General features: G+C 42.6%; 1 protein-coding gene across 3 annotated transcripts in view; it reads left to right on the top strand.

Moving 5' to 3' along the window:
- The window catches only part of PHKA2 (phosphorylase kinase regulatory subunit alpha 2), a 93,554-nt gene that overhangs the window by 30,865 nt on the left and 44,161 nt on the right, over nucleotides 1-18,528 (top strand). For all 3 annotated transcript variants that reach the window (XM_075854024.1, XM_075854023.1, XM_075854025.1), the window contains exons 4-11: nucleotides 7,824-7,871; nucleotides 8,390-8,558; nucleotides 9,496-9,578; nucleotides 10,061-10,141; nucleotides 11,467-11,565; nucleotides 14,838-14,984; nucleotides 15,601-15,654; nucleotides 16,200-16,322. In XM_075854024.1, coding sequence (XP_075710139.1) covers nucleotides 7,824-7,871; nucleotides 8,390-8,558; nucleotides 9,496-9,578; nucleotides 10,061-10,141; nucleotides 11,467-11,565; nucleotides 14,838-14,984; nucleotides 15,601-15,654; nucleotides 16,200-16,322 — 804 coding nt within the window. The remainder of the gene's footprint in view (nucleotides 1-7,823; nucleotides 7,872-8,389; nucleotides 8,559-9,495; nucleotides 9,579-10,060; nucleotides 10,142-11,466; nucleotides 11,566-14,837; nucleotides 14,985-15,600; nucleotides 15,655-16,199; nucleotides 16,323-18,528) is intronic.

The following is an 18,528-nucleotide window of genomic DNA, read 5'->3' as shown; positions in this document are numbered from 1 at the left end:
ACCCCACCTGATCATCCAATATCAAGCCCAGCAACAACGGCGACAAACGAGAGGCAAGCAGCTTCGCAAAGAGTTTTACATCTACATTAATTAATGAAATGGGTCTGAAGTTAGCGCAAGATGTTGGATCCTTGCCTGGCTTTGGTAAGAGGGTAATGTGAGCCTCGAGGGACTGGGGCGCAAAGGGACACAAGGAAGACACAGAGATAAAGACTTTCGTCAAGAATGGAGCCAGTTGAGTCTTAAAAGTTTTATAGAATTTATTGTTAAATCCATCGGGCCCTGGACTCTTGCCCAAGGGTGAGTCTCCAATGGCATGCTCCACTTCTGATTCTACAAAATCTTCCTCGAGCCCCGAGGCCTCCCCACCTTCCATAGACGGCAACGCAGTATTATGCACATAATGATCAATTTTATCCCGCAACACCTCAGCCTGCATATCACGAAATTGACCTTTGATATTATATAAGGCCGAGTAATAATGTCTAAAGCAATCAGTAATACCCGCCGGGTCATGAACCTCGCTGCCCGAGGGAGATAGAATTTTAGGGATGTAGGACGCTTGTGTACGGGGATGTAATATACGCGCCAAAGACCTACCACACTTGTCCGCAAATTCGTAGGAGTGCTTCCTCATCCGATCCCTGAACCGAGCGTGGGACTGATCTATGAGGGAGCGTAAGGATTCTCTCGCTGTAGTAAGATATGCAAAAACCTGTGAAGATGGAATCCGTTTATGACATAATTCCAAGTCCCGAATCTGATTCAGGAGACGAGTAATAGTTACCCCTTTCTCTCGCTTCAAACGTGCCCCATGTTGTATTAGGACTCCTCTAATGACACATTTCAGTGCCTCCCACTGGAGTGGCAAGGGGGTAGGGTCATGCTCATGGACCTCGAAAAAACCGGAAAGCGAGTCCTTAAGGGCCGACACACACACTGTATCCCGTAATAAATTATCATTAAGTTTCCACGACTGAAAATTCGGGACCGAATCAGGAAACGTAAGAGTCAGAAACACCGGGGCATGATCTGACCAGATCATGGGACCCACATTAGTAGTAGGATGCCAGGTAAGCAAATGGTGACTAATCAAAAAAGCGTCTATCCGACTGTACATGTTATGCAATGAGGAGAAGTAAGTATACTCTCTTACCTGAGGGTGCAGAATCCTCCACACGTCAATCAATTGCATGGAATGCATCACAGCCTTTAGTGCCCCTAAGTGTGATTTAGGAACCGTAGACCTGCCCGAGGAGGTATCAAGCCTGGAATCAAATGTCAGATTAAGGTCTCCTCCCACAATTAAAACGCCCTCGGTGAACTCTTTTAATTTCCTCAAAAACAAACACCCCACTCTGGCCTGGTCCTGATTGGGGAGGTATAAGTTTGCCAGGGTAAAAATCTTATTGCGTATGGACAATTTGAGAAAAAAATACCGACCCCCTGGGTCAACCAAAACATCAATGAGTTTATGAGAAAGTGACATGTGGAGACATATACTAGCCCCTTTGGACTTGGATTCCGGGTTGGCACTGTGAAACCAAGTCGGGAAATATCGGTTTGTAAATTGTGGCGTATGGCCCACCTGGAAGTGAGTCTCCTGTAGGAGCAAAATATGTACTCGCTCTTTGTGCATGTTATATAGAATTTGCGAGCGTTTTTCCGGGACATTAAGCCCCCTAGCATTAAAGGTACAGACTTTCAATTGCGCCATCACTATCTCCCACCAGAGGAGCACACAAATAAAATGCCCTAAAGTAGCAGTGAATAGAACAAGACAGACAAGAAGGGGAGACACGACAACACAGACAAACGACCTGGTGAAATAATCACCAACTCCTTGAGCTACTCAAGGAGAAACAATTAAATAGACACCGGAGTCAACCAGTGAGTCCCTAAGAGGAGAAGTGTCAGGACAAGGACTAGCCAGTGCCCCGCACCCCCCACCCGGCAATATTACAATACAGCAAATAATAATATAACATAAAAGAAAAGAAAGGAAAACCAAGGCACTTAGTATGCTATCCCATAGTAGTGAGACAAAGGTATGCAGCAGTAGTAATGACCTAAAGAACCTCAATAGAGAACACTCCTGGATACATTTACCGTCATCATAAGTGCATATACAGGTTAGCAACACATGAAATATATAGAAATTATTAAACATTCACATTTGTAGAGCATTAACAGCAATCAACCTACACCAATGAACTATCCGATCTCCAGCAGCAATCACTTATAATGAGAAGCAGACCCCGACAGCAATGACTATAAGAGACACAGAATGCAATTGCTTCTAATGAGGAACACAAGAGACGTTGCATTGAACTCTGGCAACAGCCCGCAAGGAGACATAAGAAGGATATCATATCGGTACAGCGGGGCGACCCTCGTTACGCCGCCTAGGGGAAGCAGGAGAACGACCTCGCCTGCGCGACCGCGGCGTTGGAACGGGAACATATGGCCAATCCGGTATGGAGACTCGAGGCAAACTAAGAGCAGCGCAGAAGTCTGGAACATCCCCTGGGTCCCGAACAATCAGAAGTGTCCCGTCCCTCCGAACTTGCAGCTGGAAGGGGTGACCCCAGGAATAAGAAATCTCGTGTTCTCTCAAGACGTCCAGCAAAGGACGAAGCACTCTGCGCTTATCCAGAGTCATCCTGGATAAATCAGACAGCAGCTGGATCTTGACCCCCTGTAATAAAACCTCGCCTTTATCTCGGGCCTTCCTCATTATCTGCTCCTTGAGAGAAAAGAAATGGACCCGGCATAGCACATCTCTGGGCCTATCAGGATCGGGGTTCCTAGGGCCCAGAGTCCTGTGGGCTCTATCAAGCTCCAGAGGGTCATCAGCAGGGCGCCCCAATAAGGTGTTGAATAGAGACTGTAATGCAGGGATGAGCTGACCCGGAGAGATATCCTCAGGAATGCCCCGAAGCCGAATATTATTGCGGCGATTCTCGTGATCCTCTGCGAGGTTAAATAACGCATGAATCTGATGAGCGTGTTGATCCAATCTGTCGGCATGAGAAACTTGCTGTTGTGAGATAACGGAAACATCACTTTCCATACGCTGTACTTGATCGGACAATTGGGATACATTGGTGGTTAGAGACTGTATTTCCGACTTGTACGTCGTCTCAAGACGGTTAACATAATGCTCCATGTCCTGCTTAGTAGGTAATGCTGATAACTGTCGTCTCAGACTCAATAAATCATCCCCTAGGACAGTAGGAGAGGTAGAAGGCAGCAATGCCGGTCCCAGCACATGAGGGGAGGAAGATGGAGAGACCCGGCCACCATGACAGGCACCACGTGGCGAGCCGTCCCGCGCAGGCAGCGCCATCACAGCCCCAGAAGAGCTCTGTGTTTCCCCATCCATCCGGGAGGGAATCTGCCCATTTGAACCAGATCGCGAGGAGAAGGTACTAACGGTACCTGATGCAGCAGCAGCGCCAGATGCAGATGATATCCCCTCTGGAAGCAAGGTCCCGGTGCCATCTCGTCTCTCCTCCATCGGCGCCATCTTAGAAGATGTTCCAGCAGCAACGTCGGTCAAAAAACGCTGTATGGAGCCGGCTGCAGACATCTGCCGGGTGCAATAAGGAGTCCCCGTGGAGGCCTTGGATTTCCTGACCATTAGGCAAGTAGATAGGTGCTTTTTAATGAGCTTATGATCGGGTTAGAGGAGTGCAGGAGCGGAGCTCTCAAGCAGCACGTCTGGTCAGCGCCATGTCCAAGCCACGCCCCCCAGTTTTGTATTTTTTTTTAAGCTGGTTCACAAAAAAAATAAATTACAAATTCTACTGGACCAACTGCCTATTTAGAGACAGGCAGCAGCTCCAGGAGCGACATCATAAGGGACACACTAGGCGGATATGCTGAGTAAAACTCCACAGCTTATCAGCCCCAGTAGCCGCAGGGAATTCTGCCAGCAAAACCGCACCAAATAGTGGCGCAGGTTTCGGGAGGCATGTCCGCTGCGGGAATCCTGCAGGGAAAAAAAAGTAGTCCTGGTGACGCATCTCTCTCTTCTGAACGTAGCCCCGCCTCCTGGGATGACGCTGTAGACCATGTGACCGCTGCAGCAGTCACATGGGATGAAACGTCATGACAGGAGGCCGGGCTGCGCTAAGAATAGAGGATCGCGTCACCAGGACTACGGCCGGGGTAAGGCTAAACTTTTTTATAAATTTAAAAAAGTACCTTTTTTTTTTTTTTTTTTTTCTAATTTTGTGATTTTTGCGGCAGAACCGCAGCATTTCCGCAACAGAGGAGCAGCGATTCCACAGAATACATTGACATGCTGCGGCTTAAAAAGCCAAAAGCCACACTGCAGGTCAATTTTTTTTGCAGCGTGTGGATGAAATTTGTTCAAATCTCATCCACTCCGCTGCGACTGTGATACGCTGTGGATTTTCCGCAATAAAATGTGTTGCATAAAATCCGCAGTGTTCATGCCTAGTGTGTTCCTACCCTAAGGCCGGATTCACACAAGCGTGTGCTTTTTGCACGCGCAAAAAACGTGGCATTTTGCGCATGCAAAAGGTCCATAACAGCTTCGTGTGGCAGCAGCGTATGATGCGTGGCTGCGTGATTTTCGCGCAGCCACCATCATTATGACACTGTGTTTGTATGTTTGTAGCACGTGGTGCTTTTCTGTTTTCATTCATAGTTTATACGGCTGCGGAAGTGCTGGGCGTGATTTTCACCCACCCATTGACTTCAATGGGTGCGTGATGCGCCAACCACGCACAAATATAGGACATGTCGTGAGTTTTACGCAGCGGACACACGCTGCGTGAAAATCACTGACAGTCTGCACGGCCCCATAGAGTAACATAGGTCCGTGCGAGGCGCGTGAAAATCACGCACGTTGCACGGACGTATTACACGTTCGTCTGAATAAGCCCTAACAATAAGGCCCAGTTGACAGAGTTTTTGGGCCTTGATATTGACTCGGACACTGCGTCAGAATCAGCACCAAAAAACTTCCAAGACCGCCTCCCATTGATTTAATCTGAAATCAATGGGAGCCAGTCGCGGAAAAAAGAAAAAGCAGCACGTCCTTTCTTGCTGCGGTTCCGCCTCTGACCTCCCATCGAAATCAATGGGAGGCAGAAAATGCATTTTTTGCTGCGTTTTTTGTCTGCTGTCCTCAATCGCCGCGGGCAAAAAACGCGGCAAAAAAACGCGGCAAGATAGTGTGGGCAGGTCAAAATCTGCCTCAAAATTCTTTAAGGAATTTTGAGGCAGATTTTTTTTTGCCTGCAAAATACTGTGTGAACAGGGCCATACATAAACAGCACTTTGAGATAATTTACTCACTGTGTCAGAAGAGCTGCTGCTGCTGCTCCCACTCCAGTCCTCTTCCGGCGATGTCTTCCAGGCGAGGTCTTCGGTCCAGACGTCCAGTCCTTCACCTCCAGCCAGGCTCCAGGTAAGTTTTGTCCATGTGTGTCCGCGGGTGTGCGCGCTTCGTTCGCGGGTGAACGCGGGTGCGTGCTTCTGGGCTTTCGCGGGTGCGCGCGCGGGCGGTCTCGAGTGCGGCCGTTCGTGGGTGCGTGCTCGCGCGGGAGTTTCCTTGTGCGCGCGATCGGACGGTTTGACGGCCTCCCATGACGAGGGGAGGGGAGGGGGCCCGCAGCAGCAGCTGCAGCAGCTGCAGCTCACGACATTCTTTTGGTGAAAAAAACGGGCCCCATAGCAGGGGCCCGTTTTTTCCTACCAAAAGAATGTCGCGGCAGTTGCCGGGCCCCCCTTTCAATTAGGTTTGGCCGGGCCCCTCACACCAGTACCCCTAATACCCCCCTGATGGCGGCCCTGGCCATGAATTACTTTTTGGGGATTACAAAAAAAGGGTCTGACTTGTTTCCAGAAGCAGCGCTACCAGTGTGTTATGGGCTGTGTCTGGTATTGCAGCTGTTCCCTATGCAAGTGAATGGGGCTGAACTCCAATATGAGACACAAGCCATGGACAGATGTGGCGCAGTTTCTATGAAAAAAAATTCAGATCCTTTTTTTTAATCCTGAAAAACCTTTTTCGTTTTGGTATAAAAATATACACTACCGTTCAAAAGTTTGGGGTCACCCAGACAATTTTGTGTTTTCCATGAAAACTCACACTTTTATATTTATCAAATGAGTTGCAAAATGACTAGAAAATATAGTCAAGACATTGACAAGGTTATAAATAATGATTTTTATTTCAAATAATAATTTTCTCCTTCAAACTTTGCTTTCGTCAAAGAATGCTCCATTTGCAGAAATTACAGCATTGCAGGCCTTTGGCATCCTAGCTGTTAATTTGCTGAGGTAATCTGGAGAAATTTCACCCCATGCTTCCAGAAGCCCCTCCCACAAGTTGGATTGGCTTGATGGGCACTTCTTGCGTACCATACGGTCAAGCTGCTCCCACAACAGCTCTATGGGGTTGAGATCTGGTGACTGCGCTGGCCACTCCATTACAGATAGAATACTAGCTGCCTGCTTCTTCCCTAAATAGTTCTTGCATCATTTGGAGGTGTGCTTTGGGTCATTGTCCTGTTGTAGGATGAAATTGGCTCCAATCAAGCGCTGTCCACAGGGTATGGCATGGCGTTGCAAAATGGAGTGATAGCCTTCCTTATTCAAAATCCCTTTTACCTTGTACAAATCTCCCACTTTACCAGCACCAAAGCAACCCCAGACCATCACATTACCTCCACCATGCTTGACAGATGGCGTCAGGCACTCTTCCAGCATCTTTTTAGTTGTTCTGCGTCTCACAAATGTTCTTCTGTGTGATCCAAACACCTCAAACTTCGATTCGTCTGTCCATAACACTTTTTTCCAAATCTTCCTCTGTCCAATGTCTGTGTGCTTTTGCCCATATTAATCTTTTCCTTTTATTAGCCAGTCTCAGATATGGCTTTTTCTTTGCCACTCTGCCCTGAAGGCCAGCATCCCGGAGTCGCCTCTTCACTGTATATGTTGACACTGGCGTTTTGCGGGTACTATTTAATGAAGCTGCCAGTTGAGGACCTGTGAGGTGTCTATTTCTCAAACTAGAGACTCTAATGTACTTGTCTTGTTGCACAGTTTTGCAGTGGGGCCTCCCACTTCTCTTTCTACTCTGGTTAGAGCCTGTGTGTGCTGTCCTCTGAAGGGAGTAGTACACACTGTTGTAGGAAATCTTCAGTTTCTTGGCAATTTCTCGCATGGAATAGCCTTCATTTCTAAGAACAAGAATAGACTGTCGAGTTTCACATGAAAGCTCTCTTTTTCTAGCCATTTTGAGAGTTTAATCGAACCCACAAATGTAATGCTCCAGATTCTCAACTAGCTCAAAAGAAGGTCAGTTTTATAGCTCCTCTAAACAGCAAAACTGTTTACAGCGGTGTAACATAATTGCACAAGGGTTTTCTAATCCTCCATTAGCCTTCTAACACAGTTAGCAAACACAATGTACCATTAGAACACTGGAGTGATGGTTGCTGGAATTGGGCCTCTATACACCTATGTAGATATTGCATTAAAAACCAGACGTTTGCAGCTAGAATAGTCATTTAGCACATTAACAATGTATAGAATGTCTTTCTGATTAATTTAATGTTATCTTCATTGAAAAAAACTGTGCTTTTCTTTAAAAAATAAGGAAATTTCTAAGTGACCCTAAACTTTTGAACGGTAGTGTGTGTATATATATATATATATATATATATATATATATATATATATATAAAAAAAAGACATATACAAACTACCAATAGACAGATCGGTGTGAACAGAGCCGAGCATACAATGCTAATTTTACGTCTCCGTTATGTTTCCTTTTCCAGAGTGTTGTGAAGCTGATGCGCGGAGTCTTACACTGTATGCTCAGACAGGTAACAAATCACGTGCTTTCTAAGATTTACTATTATACACAGGTCCAGGTTATAACATGGTCAAATGTGCAATTCCACCCATCCTCCTCCATCACTTAAACTTACGTTTATAATGTCAGCTCTTGTATCATTCAGGATTTGTCTATTTAAACCTTTTTTTTTAGATAGATAATAAACGCCGTAAAGTGTAGGACCCTTGAAGACGCAGCTATTGTTGGGTCAACCATCAGTGCCTAACCATTTTGAATCAACTATATGTGCTAGGTCCCAGACGCTGGCCTCATCCATGGGACGTAGAATTGATCTCTCCACAGTGATAGCCATCATAATTCTCCAGCAGGTTGTATAGATACAGTACAATAGAACAGCTCATGTAGACTATGGTGAAGCTATGTATGAGGCGTAGCACACATGAAATAGCTAGGTAATAGGATATGAGCATTAATCGGGAATTTCAGAAAAGGGTGTATGACATCTGGACTTTTAATGCAGCGTTACTTTATTGTTACGGTTTTTAGGTTGAAAAAGTTGAAAAATTCAAACACACCCAGAGTACGAAAGATTGTCTTCATGCAAAGTACAATACAGCTACATGTAGCACCGTTGTAGGTGACGATCAATGGGGACATCTACAAGTCGATGCTACATCACTGTTCCTACTGTGCCTGGCACAGATGACGGCTTCAGGTAATGTGAAAAAAAGTAATCATTTTACCTTTTATTTTCGCTTGGAACGAAATATATAAGTTTCATATAAAAAAAAGTAACAGTCCCAGCAAAGTTGACAATTTATCCCCCTCTTTATTCCCAACCAAAAGATGTCGTACCAACATTGCATGGTCCTGTATTAGAAATTGTCCAGGTAGGTTGTCCTGCTACCGCCTTCCTGATGTTTTTGTGTGGCCTTTTTGCTAGGCTGTGTCCTAATATTTTTTGGGTAATCGGCAAGAAACCACCTGCCAGTCTGATAGAACAAGAGGATGTTCTAAGTTTGTTCTAAGCACGGCTGGTTACCTCTCATTAAAGTGTAGCTAAACATTTGACAAACTTCTGACATGTCATAGAGACATGTCAGAAGTTTGGATTGGTGGGCGTCCGAGCACTGAGACCCCCACCAATCGCTAGAACGAAGCAGCTGAAGCGCTGGTGTGATCGCTCAGCTGCTTCGTGTCTTCAGCTATTTCCGGAAATAAATGTATCGGTGTATGGACTCAATAGAAAGCCTATGAGCCCGTACACCGATACATCGGCTTTCCGGAAAAAGCCGAACAGACACAAATCGGCTGAGCGCTCACACGAGTGCTTCAGCTGCTTCGTTCTAGTGATTGGTGGGGGTCTCAGTGCTCGGACCCCCACCAATCCAAACTTCTGACATGTCCCTATGACATGTCAGAAGGTTGTCATACGTTTGGCTACACTTTAAATAAATTATTTACACAGTAGATATCCCATAGCGTGTACCCTTAAGATTGCAGAATCAAGATACGAAGATGGCGGGTTCTGTCACTGGGGGTATCCTTTGAAGGTCTAAGTAGCACATGTTAAATTATTGAGAAAATATATAGTTATGAGAGTGGCATGATCTTGTGTGTCCAAATAATATGTACAATTTTATTCACTTTAGGACTCCGCATTGTGTTTACCCTGGATGAAGTGGCCTTTATACAGAATGTTGTGTTTTATATTGAAGCTGCTTATAAAGTTGCTGTAAGTTAGCAATTGGAAACTTTAAAAGATTGTATTGTTCACACATTCAGGATTCTTACCATATCCGCTGACTTTCTGCATCCAATGCAAGTGAATGGGGTTTTTGTAATAAGGAACAAGGAACACCACTGCGGAATAAGGAATACACTGCATATTTTAAAATCCACGGCATGTTCAATATTTGTGCGGATTCGTCACGGGAAAGCTGTGGATTAGCTCTATTACAGTGTGGTTAATCCGCATGCAGATCCGCTGGCACATCTGCAGCAGAAATCTTATGCCTATTGCAAGTCCGACTTTTGTGAACATAATTGTATATGGGCTTTATACAGTGTGTGTATGTAGCAAAATTACACCATCTAGTAAAGCAATCATTTTGTCTGTTTTCTCCCATATTTCTCTTGGTAAATTTTCTACATATTTGTGTTTTTAATTTATATTTTTAAAGAAATACTGATTGTTTCATACGTTGTTATTCTCAGGATTATGGAATGTGGGAACGAGGAGATAAAACAAATCAAGGCATTCCTGAACTCAACGCGAGCTCTGTGGGGATGGCCAAAGTAAGATGAATACTGTATCTTATCAGAGGAAAATAACGTACTGGAAATGTATCAGAAATGTGGGAATTACTATTGTTGGCTTAGGTTTAAACTTCCTCATACTGTATAAAATATCATTCTAGAAAGTTCTTTAGCTGATCATGCAGAAAACTCTCATCACGGGTGGTCAGTCCAGGTTCGGTCATTTATTATAAACCTATATATATCCCGTGCATATAGTCAAAAAAACAAGACATCGATATATTCGAACACAAAAGCAATAATGTCTTTCACTGAATTCAAAACGCAAATATTCCAAAATAATATTTGTAAATAGTCTTTATTAGTCCGTAATCTAGGACAAAACCCCACCTACAATTATTACAAAAATGTACAAAATAATATAAAAAACATATGACTAAAAACAGCCTCAGGTGAAAAAAGCCATCATTAAGCCAAATGCGGTGGTTTATAAATCAGCACTATTTATATATCAAATAGATATCCACCAAGGAAGAGATACCTAAGATCAGATCCCATTGGGAAGACCACAGGTGCAGTCTAACAAAAGTGCAATAGTGCAAAAAGTTCAACAAGCTAAGATAGTTGAATACATGATGACAGATGGGATTGTTAATGTACCTGAGAAAACACCTCGACGCGCGTTTCGCACCCTGGTGCTTGGTCAGTTCTTGCATCCTATTTAATTTGTTACTTAAAATAAGTCACATAGTTAGTAAGGTGTTTAGTTATACAGAGAGAACACTTTTTAAAGGGTTACTGTCATTACAAAAAATTTCTGACATGTCATACTAACATGTCAGAAGTTCTGATCACTAGTGATCTAGGTCCTGAGACTCCCACCGATTGCTAAATCAAGGGGACAGAAGTGCTCAACTAAGTGCTGTGCCCCTTTCACTTTTTTCGTCTCTCGTCATAGAACTGAGCAGAGTGGTGTACGGGCTCAAAGAAAGTCTCTAGCCTGTACACAGCTGACTCCGCCCAGGAGGAACAGAAAAAGTTGGTCAAAGCAGAAGAGGCATTGCTTAGACACTCTTGCCCCCTCTACAGCTCCACTCTATTCATATGGGACACTGGCAGTAATAATTTTATTTGTTGATTAGCTAAATCTTGTAATCTATTTCTTGACCTGTTTTGCACCTTCTACTTTCAGTATGTACAACGCCAACCTCCGCCTTTAACATGACTATGTAACTTCAAATTTTTCCTGTGGTTTTTCATGTATTTGTATTTAGATTTTTAACCATAATAAAAACCAACCGTAAAAATAGGATCGATTGTTTATCTATAGTTAATTAAGAAACACTTTTTATGATTGTTTAAAGGCTGCTCTGGATGCTATTGATGAACTAGACCTCTTTGGTGCTCATGGGGGTCCCAGATCAGTGATTCATGTTCTGCCTGATGACGTAGAGCATTGTCAGGTAAGAATCAAATGGTTCCATATCCTCTAAGAGAAAAAAGGACAAAGTTCTGTGTTACAGTCATTAAGAGAGAAATAGCTTCATAATGTAATGCCTTGAGGCCTGGTGATAGGTTACTCACTCAGGTTAGTCCTGATGAACTGGATCACATATTGATCTGCCATTACTTAACCATTATATGGTCCTAGCATTCATGCGAGCGTGTAGGGCCCTTGTAGTTTGTCCCACTCAATAATTAAACAGCGTAATTATGGATATGCATTATAGATTGCAGTTTCAATAATAAATTGATGGTTTACATGCAACAGACAAAAAATTTTTTATGCAACAGTTTTGCAAAAATCTGAATTACAATCTGATTATTATGCTGATTGCAAATTACTGTACAAAGAATGTTTAAAGGCTATGAACATCTTTGACATTGCAAAAACTATTTTTACATATGTGAGTGGTGACCTTGAGTTTAAAAAGTTGCACTAAGTTTCAGGCTGCAATCTTCATTCCTTCATTAATTTTCAGACCGCCTGATGTGCAGTTTGAAACCTGCGTCAGACTTTTCTCATGCGGCCGTATCTCTCCCAGTAATACATGCTGGATGTGAGGCCTGTGACTCCTGCATGCTGCTGCCTTCATTAGCTCTCATGTATTAGCCATACCTCCCAACTTTCAAATAACGCAAAGAGGGACAACCGATGCGGGGCGCGTAGTGCGCCGTGGCAAGGTTTTTTCCTTTCAAGCCACGCCTCTAATCCTGCCCAAACCCCGCCCATACACAACCGGTTCAGCCCACACAGTAGCATGCTCCATAGTGCCTCCCACACAGTATAATTCCAAATAGCTGCCCCATACAGTGCAATGCCCCCACAGATGCCCCATACAGTATAATGCCCCATAGCTGCCACCATACAGTATAATGCCCCCATAGATGCACACATACAGTATAAAGCCAACACAGATGCCCCATACAATATAATGCCCACACAGATGCCCCATGCAGTATAATGCCCACACAGATGCCCCATGCAGTATAATGCCCACAAAGATTCCCGCCTTGCAGTATAATGCCCAAATAAATTCCCTCATACAGCATAATGCCCCATAGCTGCCCCTATACAGCATAATGCCCACACAGATGCTCCCATACAGTATAATGCCCCCATAGATGCACCATACAGTATTATGCCCCATAGCTACCCCATACAGCATAATGCCTCCATAGCTGACCCATACAGTATAATGCCCCTATAGCTTCCCCCATGCAGTATAATGCCCTCATAGCTGTTCTTATACAATATAATGTCCCATAACTGCCCCATACAGTATAATGCCCCCTTAGCTGCTACCATATACTATAATGCCCCATAGCTGTCCCATACATTATAATGCCGCCTTATCTGCCCCATACAGTATAATGCCCCCTCAGCTGCCCCTAGTGCCAGTGCACACATATAAAGTGACAGTGCCCACGTAGATAGTGCCACACCCCCTTAAAGATAGTGTCATCCCCCTCTGTAGATAGCGCTACCCCCCCCCCCCCAGTAGCCATTGGGACTCCCTCTAGGAATCTCCAGCCAGAGCATCGGCCACACTGTGGCCGGGGATTTTGCTCCAGAAGGAGTCCCTGACATCACTGTCCATAATTAGCGACGCTCTGACATATATGGACAGTAAAGGAAAGCGAGTGTGAGCAGCACAGCAGAACAAAAGAAGCCTCCAGGGCCCAGACGGGTGCCGACCTCCAGGGGATCTGACTTTTAAATCCCACAATGTCCAAACAAGAAGTAGAAAAGAGAGGCAGCACTCCAAGGAGTGCTGCCTCTCTCTTCTACTTCATATATGGACAGTGACGTCAGGGATTCCCTCTATGAGTGGAATCCCTGGCCAGAGTGTCAGCAATGCTCTGGCAGGGGGTTAAACTCCAGGAGGAGCTACTGACATCACTGTCCATATATGGCATATCCAGTGCGGAGCGCTTTCAATTTAAGTCTGTGGGGATTATGGAAAGAGCACTCCCCAAAGACTTGAATGAAGAGGGGCATGTATATACGCGGCAACCTCTCTATTTAGTCTGAGGCAAGATGGGGCTCCTGTCTGCCACCTTGCCTGGTGAAACATGGGGTCCCTCCCATTAGTTGGGGATTCAAGCGGTATCCCTATAAGATATTTATGGCATATAGATGTGTTCTTCCTTACCTTTGCTCTTAACCTTGGCGTAAGATGACCATCTTAGAAATAAAACATGATTTCGCAATACTTGAATTGAATTGCAGCCTGTCAAGGGTTTTGCTAGCAAGTCGCGATATTGTATTGAATTCAATCATGATAAATTGGAGTCTTTAACCAAATTTAATCAACGGTAAGGGTGGAAACATTTGCATCCTGTGGATATGCTATAAATGTCTGAAATGGGGCTGGAATGCGTAAGCGATCCTGTGTCTATTTCTCTGTATATCTATGAAGTTGTCTGAACAAAGTTCCTTTGGATTTTAATCAAGATTGCATCCTGGATCTTTGGTGTTTTCATTTTTTACTTGTTTACTTCACAATAATGGTGGATAGAGAGAGCCTGTGCTGGGGCCCTCTTTCTTGTAGGCCCCGAAGGAGCTGCATAAATTTCCTCGGTTTATGCCCTTGCATGCAAACATTTCTCACGATTGTTCATACATCATACATTAGGGCTCATTAATTCCTACCTTGCTCACCCTATTAACAATACTTCGCTCTTTTTTTGTTTTTTCTGTCTTGTTCTAACACATTAACTAGTCAGTAACCATGACAATGAGAAGTGACAGTGTAAATACCGGGAACTAGTAATTTAATCCTTCCCAAAGTTTGGAAATTATGTTTATTTGACTTAGAGATATTGTCATTTCCCTGTTTTTTTGTTACAGCCATTTTTGCTAAAGTGAAAACAGGAAGTTCCGCCATATTGGTTGTCACTTTTGAAAACGTTTTTTTAGCAATTGATGGTAAATTGTTACTGTTAATGAGAGTACATGTATACGCTGAGAAAATGATAGATGGTCGTCAGTTTCAGAGAAAATGATAAAAAGTGACCGCCAATATGGCTGCACGTACGTCCTGGTGTCACTTTTGCAAAAAAAATTATAATTGTTGGTGTTTCCCCAGGGTTTACGATCATGTCATTGTTGAAGCTACCACATGATCATGTCACACTCAGGACACACACATGGGAAGATTTGCATTTTCTCCTTCTATGGTGTTTTATTTTGGTCTGGAAGTAAAGCTTATGTGTTTTCTTCTTTTTACAGTCCATCCTATATTCCATGCTACCAAGAGCATCCACTTCAAAAGAGATTGATGCGGGTCTGTTTTCCATCATTTCATACCCAGCATTTGCAGTGGAAGACATAAACCTGGTTAATGTGACCAAAAATGAAATCCTCACAAAGTTACAAGTATGTTTTCTGTTCTCTGGGGCATCTAAAGTGCGTAGTAATGCAGGATGTACTTCAGCGGGGATTATTGGGTTAAATGTTCTCATACTTACATCATTTCTGATCTCTCATACAGTCTATCTGCCAGTAGCCGTGACATGGGGCAGCTCCCACTAAATTCAAAAGGAGCTTTACAAATATGTATTCAACGAATATATCAACTAGACCTACATGACCACCACAGATAATCCATCTACACTCTGCTGGCACTAATGTTTATGGGGCACTCTGTTGGCATTATCATGCACAGGGGTCTAGCACTGTTTATAGGGGGCGCTGTTTATATGGGGTATGCTGCTGGTTTTATATGGATGTGGTATTTGTATACTGTATAGGGGCATTGTTTGTTTGTACAGTAGGACCGCATCATTTATGTGTACTGAATGGTGACTTTATTTATGTGTACAGTCTGGCAGCCTTGTTATAAATTATCTTCACCACTTACTGTATGAAAATGCATCTAATGAATTTGGAAGACATTTTTAGCATTTTTAGTTAACCCCTCCATCCCCTTATAAGCAATGTGTTAGTGTGTTCATTTGATATGTTGACCACTTATCTTTTGTTTTCTCTTAAGGGAAGATATGGTTGCTGCCGATTTCTCAGAGATGGTTATAGAACCCCAAGAGAGGTAAAAGCAATGAGAAGTAATATCGGAGTTTGTTGATGGTTTTAGGAAGATAAAAGTAGATTTTTCTACAATACACAAAAGTGAAATTTAACTGAAAATTAGTTCAAATAGAAAAAGCGTTTTTTCTAATGAAGACAACGTTTGTCCATATGCCCTATAAAGGCATATAAACATAATAGAAATTATATTTTATTAAGAAAAATTGTAAAAGTTAGGTTTTAATTATTGCCTATTGTTCGAAAACTTTTAGTAAAATACAAAAGTTTGTCGATAGGTAAATCTATTCAGATATATGTGAATTGGAAATGTCTGGCTGGTGGCGACTTCAACCGGCAACATCAGCGGCTCAATAGGTTGTCTGTAAAAAGACAATACCTTTAAACGTGACATACTGTATATTATTTCAATGTCCTTCTTCTTTAGATGTATTTGTTATATAATATGCACCTTTACTTGGTTTTCATATTACATTTGCACATATTTTAAAGGAATTTGAATGGAGGTCACAATATATTTTATAACCAGTTTTCCGTAAATATTTTCAGGATCCAAGTAGACTACATTATGACTCAACTGAGCTGAAGTTGTTTGAAAACATTGAATGCGAGTGGCCAATATTCTGGACTTATCTAGTCATTGATGGTGTTTTTAATGGAGACCAAGTTCAGGTAAGAGAAAAACATTCAAACTAACCATGAAGAGGTGCTGCTCTGATTCATAGTTCTGAATTTCCATGATAAACTGGAAGTAAAGTCTGAATAAATAAATAGTACTAGTCTACGACCGTAAACAAGAGGAAAAGGCTGAATGTATATAAACATGTATCTATAGAGATCATATGCAGACACAACACTACTGGCAGCCAGCACCTTTCAGTCTCAACATTACAACTGAGCATGTGCAGGGTTCAAACAATATGACCCATGCCTTCAGCGGACAAGAGTCCGATATACCTCACTAAAATATCAGTAAGGTCTTCAGCAGCCTAATCCTGATTCAAGAACATTAATATCACAGGGCCATAAGAATCACAGCCTCTGATAGTAGCTATAGGTCCTCACAATTGAGCGCAGCCTAAAAATAGGCAAAGTCATACAATATATTGTGACCGCTTGTAAACACAGAACCTATAAGCAAGGACACTTGTTACAATATCACAGTTGCAATACAACGCAGCTTATAAATATACACTCACACAATTGTAACATTGTTATAATAGAGCGCACCCGTACATACTAACACATTGTGTATCCTGTAAATACACACAAATAATTATGACATGATAACCGCAGGGCACAGCCTATAAAAACAATGCAGCACATTATGATGACATCATCATAATAGATCAGAACCAGTACATATAACCACATCCAATTGTGACATCATTACAGTACAATGCATCCTAAAAATACATACTACTGTGACATAATCACAATAGAATATCAACATACATACACACAATATTGTGACATCATCACAATAAGGGTATGTTCACACACAAACTCAAAAACGTCTCAAAATACAGAGCTGTTTTCAAGGGTTTTAAAACCGCTCCTGATTTTCAGACGTTTTTTAAGCCACTCGCGATTTTCGCTGCGTTTTTCGCTGCGTTTTTCACGGCCGTTTTTGGAGCTTTTTTCGCTAGTCAATGAAAAACGGCTCTAAAAACGTCCCAAGAAGTGACCTGCACTTCTTTTTCGCGGCCGTTTTTTACGCGTAAAAAAACGCTCCGTTGGAACAGAACACCGTTTTCCCATTGAAATCAATGGGCAGATATTTGGATGCGTTCTGCTACCGATTTTTCGGCCGCTTATGGCCGGAAAAACGGTCGAAAATAGGCTGTGTGAACATTCCCTAAAGGGCAGATAATAAATATGTGCACTATTATAAATTCATCACAACCGCACAGTCTAAAATTGACATAATCACAATTAAGTACAGACCTTAAATTCACACACATGCTATTTTGACATCATTATAGTAGTAAGCAGCTTTTAAAAACACAACACAATGGTAATATCTTTTGAGCAGAGCATAGCCTATAAATGTACACAGAAACACACACAATTGTGATGTCGGCCTATAAAGACACTATTGTGATTTCTTTCCAACAGAATGAAGCCTATAAATATATATAGAGGGGAAGATTTATTATGCTTTTAGGCCTCTAGGTTGCTCCCTCTGCAGGAGCAATGCTGCAGTGCAAGTGTCTGTTATGCGGTGCTGCAACCGATCGAGTATGGACCCACTTTAAAGAGGTCGACATGAAGTGACAAGTGGGCTTATACAATTTGATAAACATTTTAACAAAGTACCTTATCTTCATGTTTATAAATATTCTAGCAGCAATATTCTATATTAAATCTAGCAGCTATAGATCAAAGTATATATTGTGGATGTGCGGTCCATGTCTAGTCTCACAACACTGATATTAAGAAGATTTATTAATACTGTCTAAAATAAAGACACATAAAGTTAGAGGAGACAGAAAGAAAATGCACCAAATGTATCATCGTGGCACACGCTGTGTTATACATTTGGTGCATCTATCCACAGGTTAAACACTTTTCTAATTCTAGCGCCACCTCTTGGTTGGCACATGCCATTATTTAATCAATCTGGCATAATTTATCCCACTTATCCATGCCCCCTTTTCTAGACACTTTGCAAAAATGTCAAGTGATGCACAAATAGTGTATAAAATACTTAATAAATGTGGAAAACGCCATGTGCACCAGTTTTATGGCTCAATTTGATGGCACATTTTGATTTATCACAAAATCTATAAATAAATATGATAATCACAATAGACCACCTACAGCTTATAGGCACACACACACACACACACACACACACACACACACACACGCACAC

Source organism: Rhinoderma darwinii, chromosome 2, assembly GCF_050947455.1.
Source record: "Rhinoderma darwinii isolate aRhiDar2 chromosome 2, aRhiDar2.hap1, whole genome shotgun sequence".
Taxonomy (NCBI): domain Eukaryota; kingdom Metazoa; phylum Chordata; class Amphibia; order Anura; family Rhinodermatidae; genus Rhinoderma; species Rhinoderma darwinii.
This window is presented reverse-complemented; position numbering and strand designations above follow the sequence as displayed.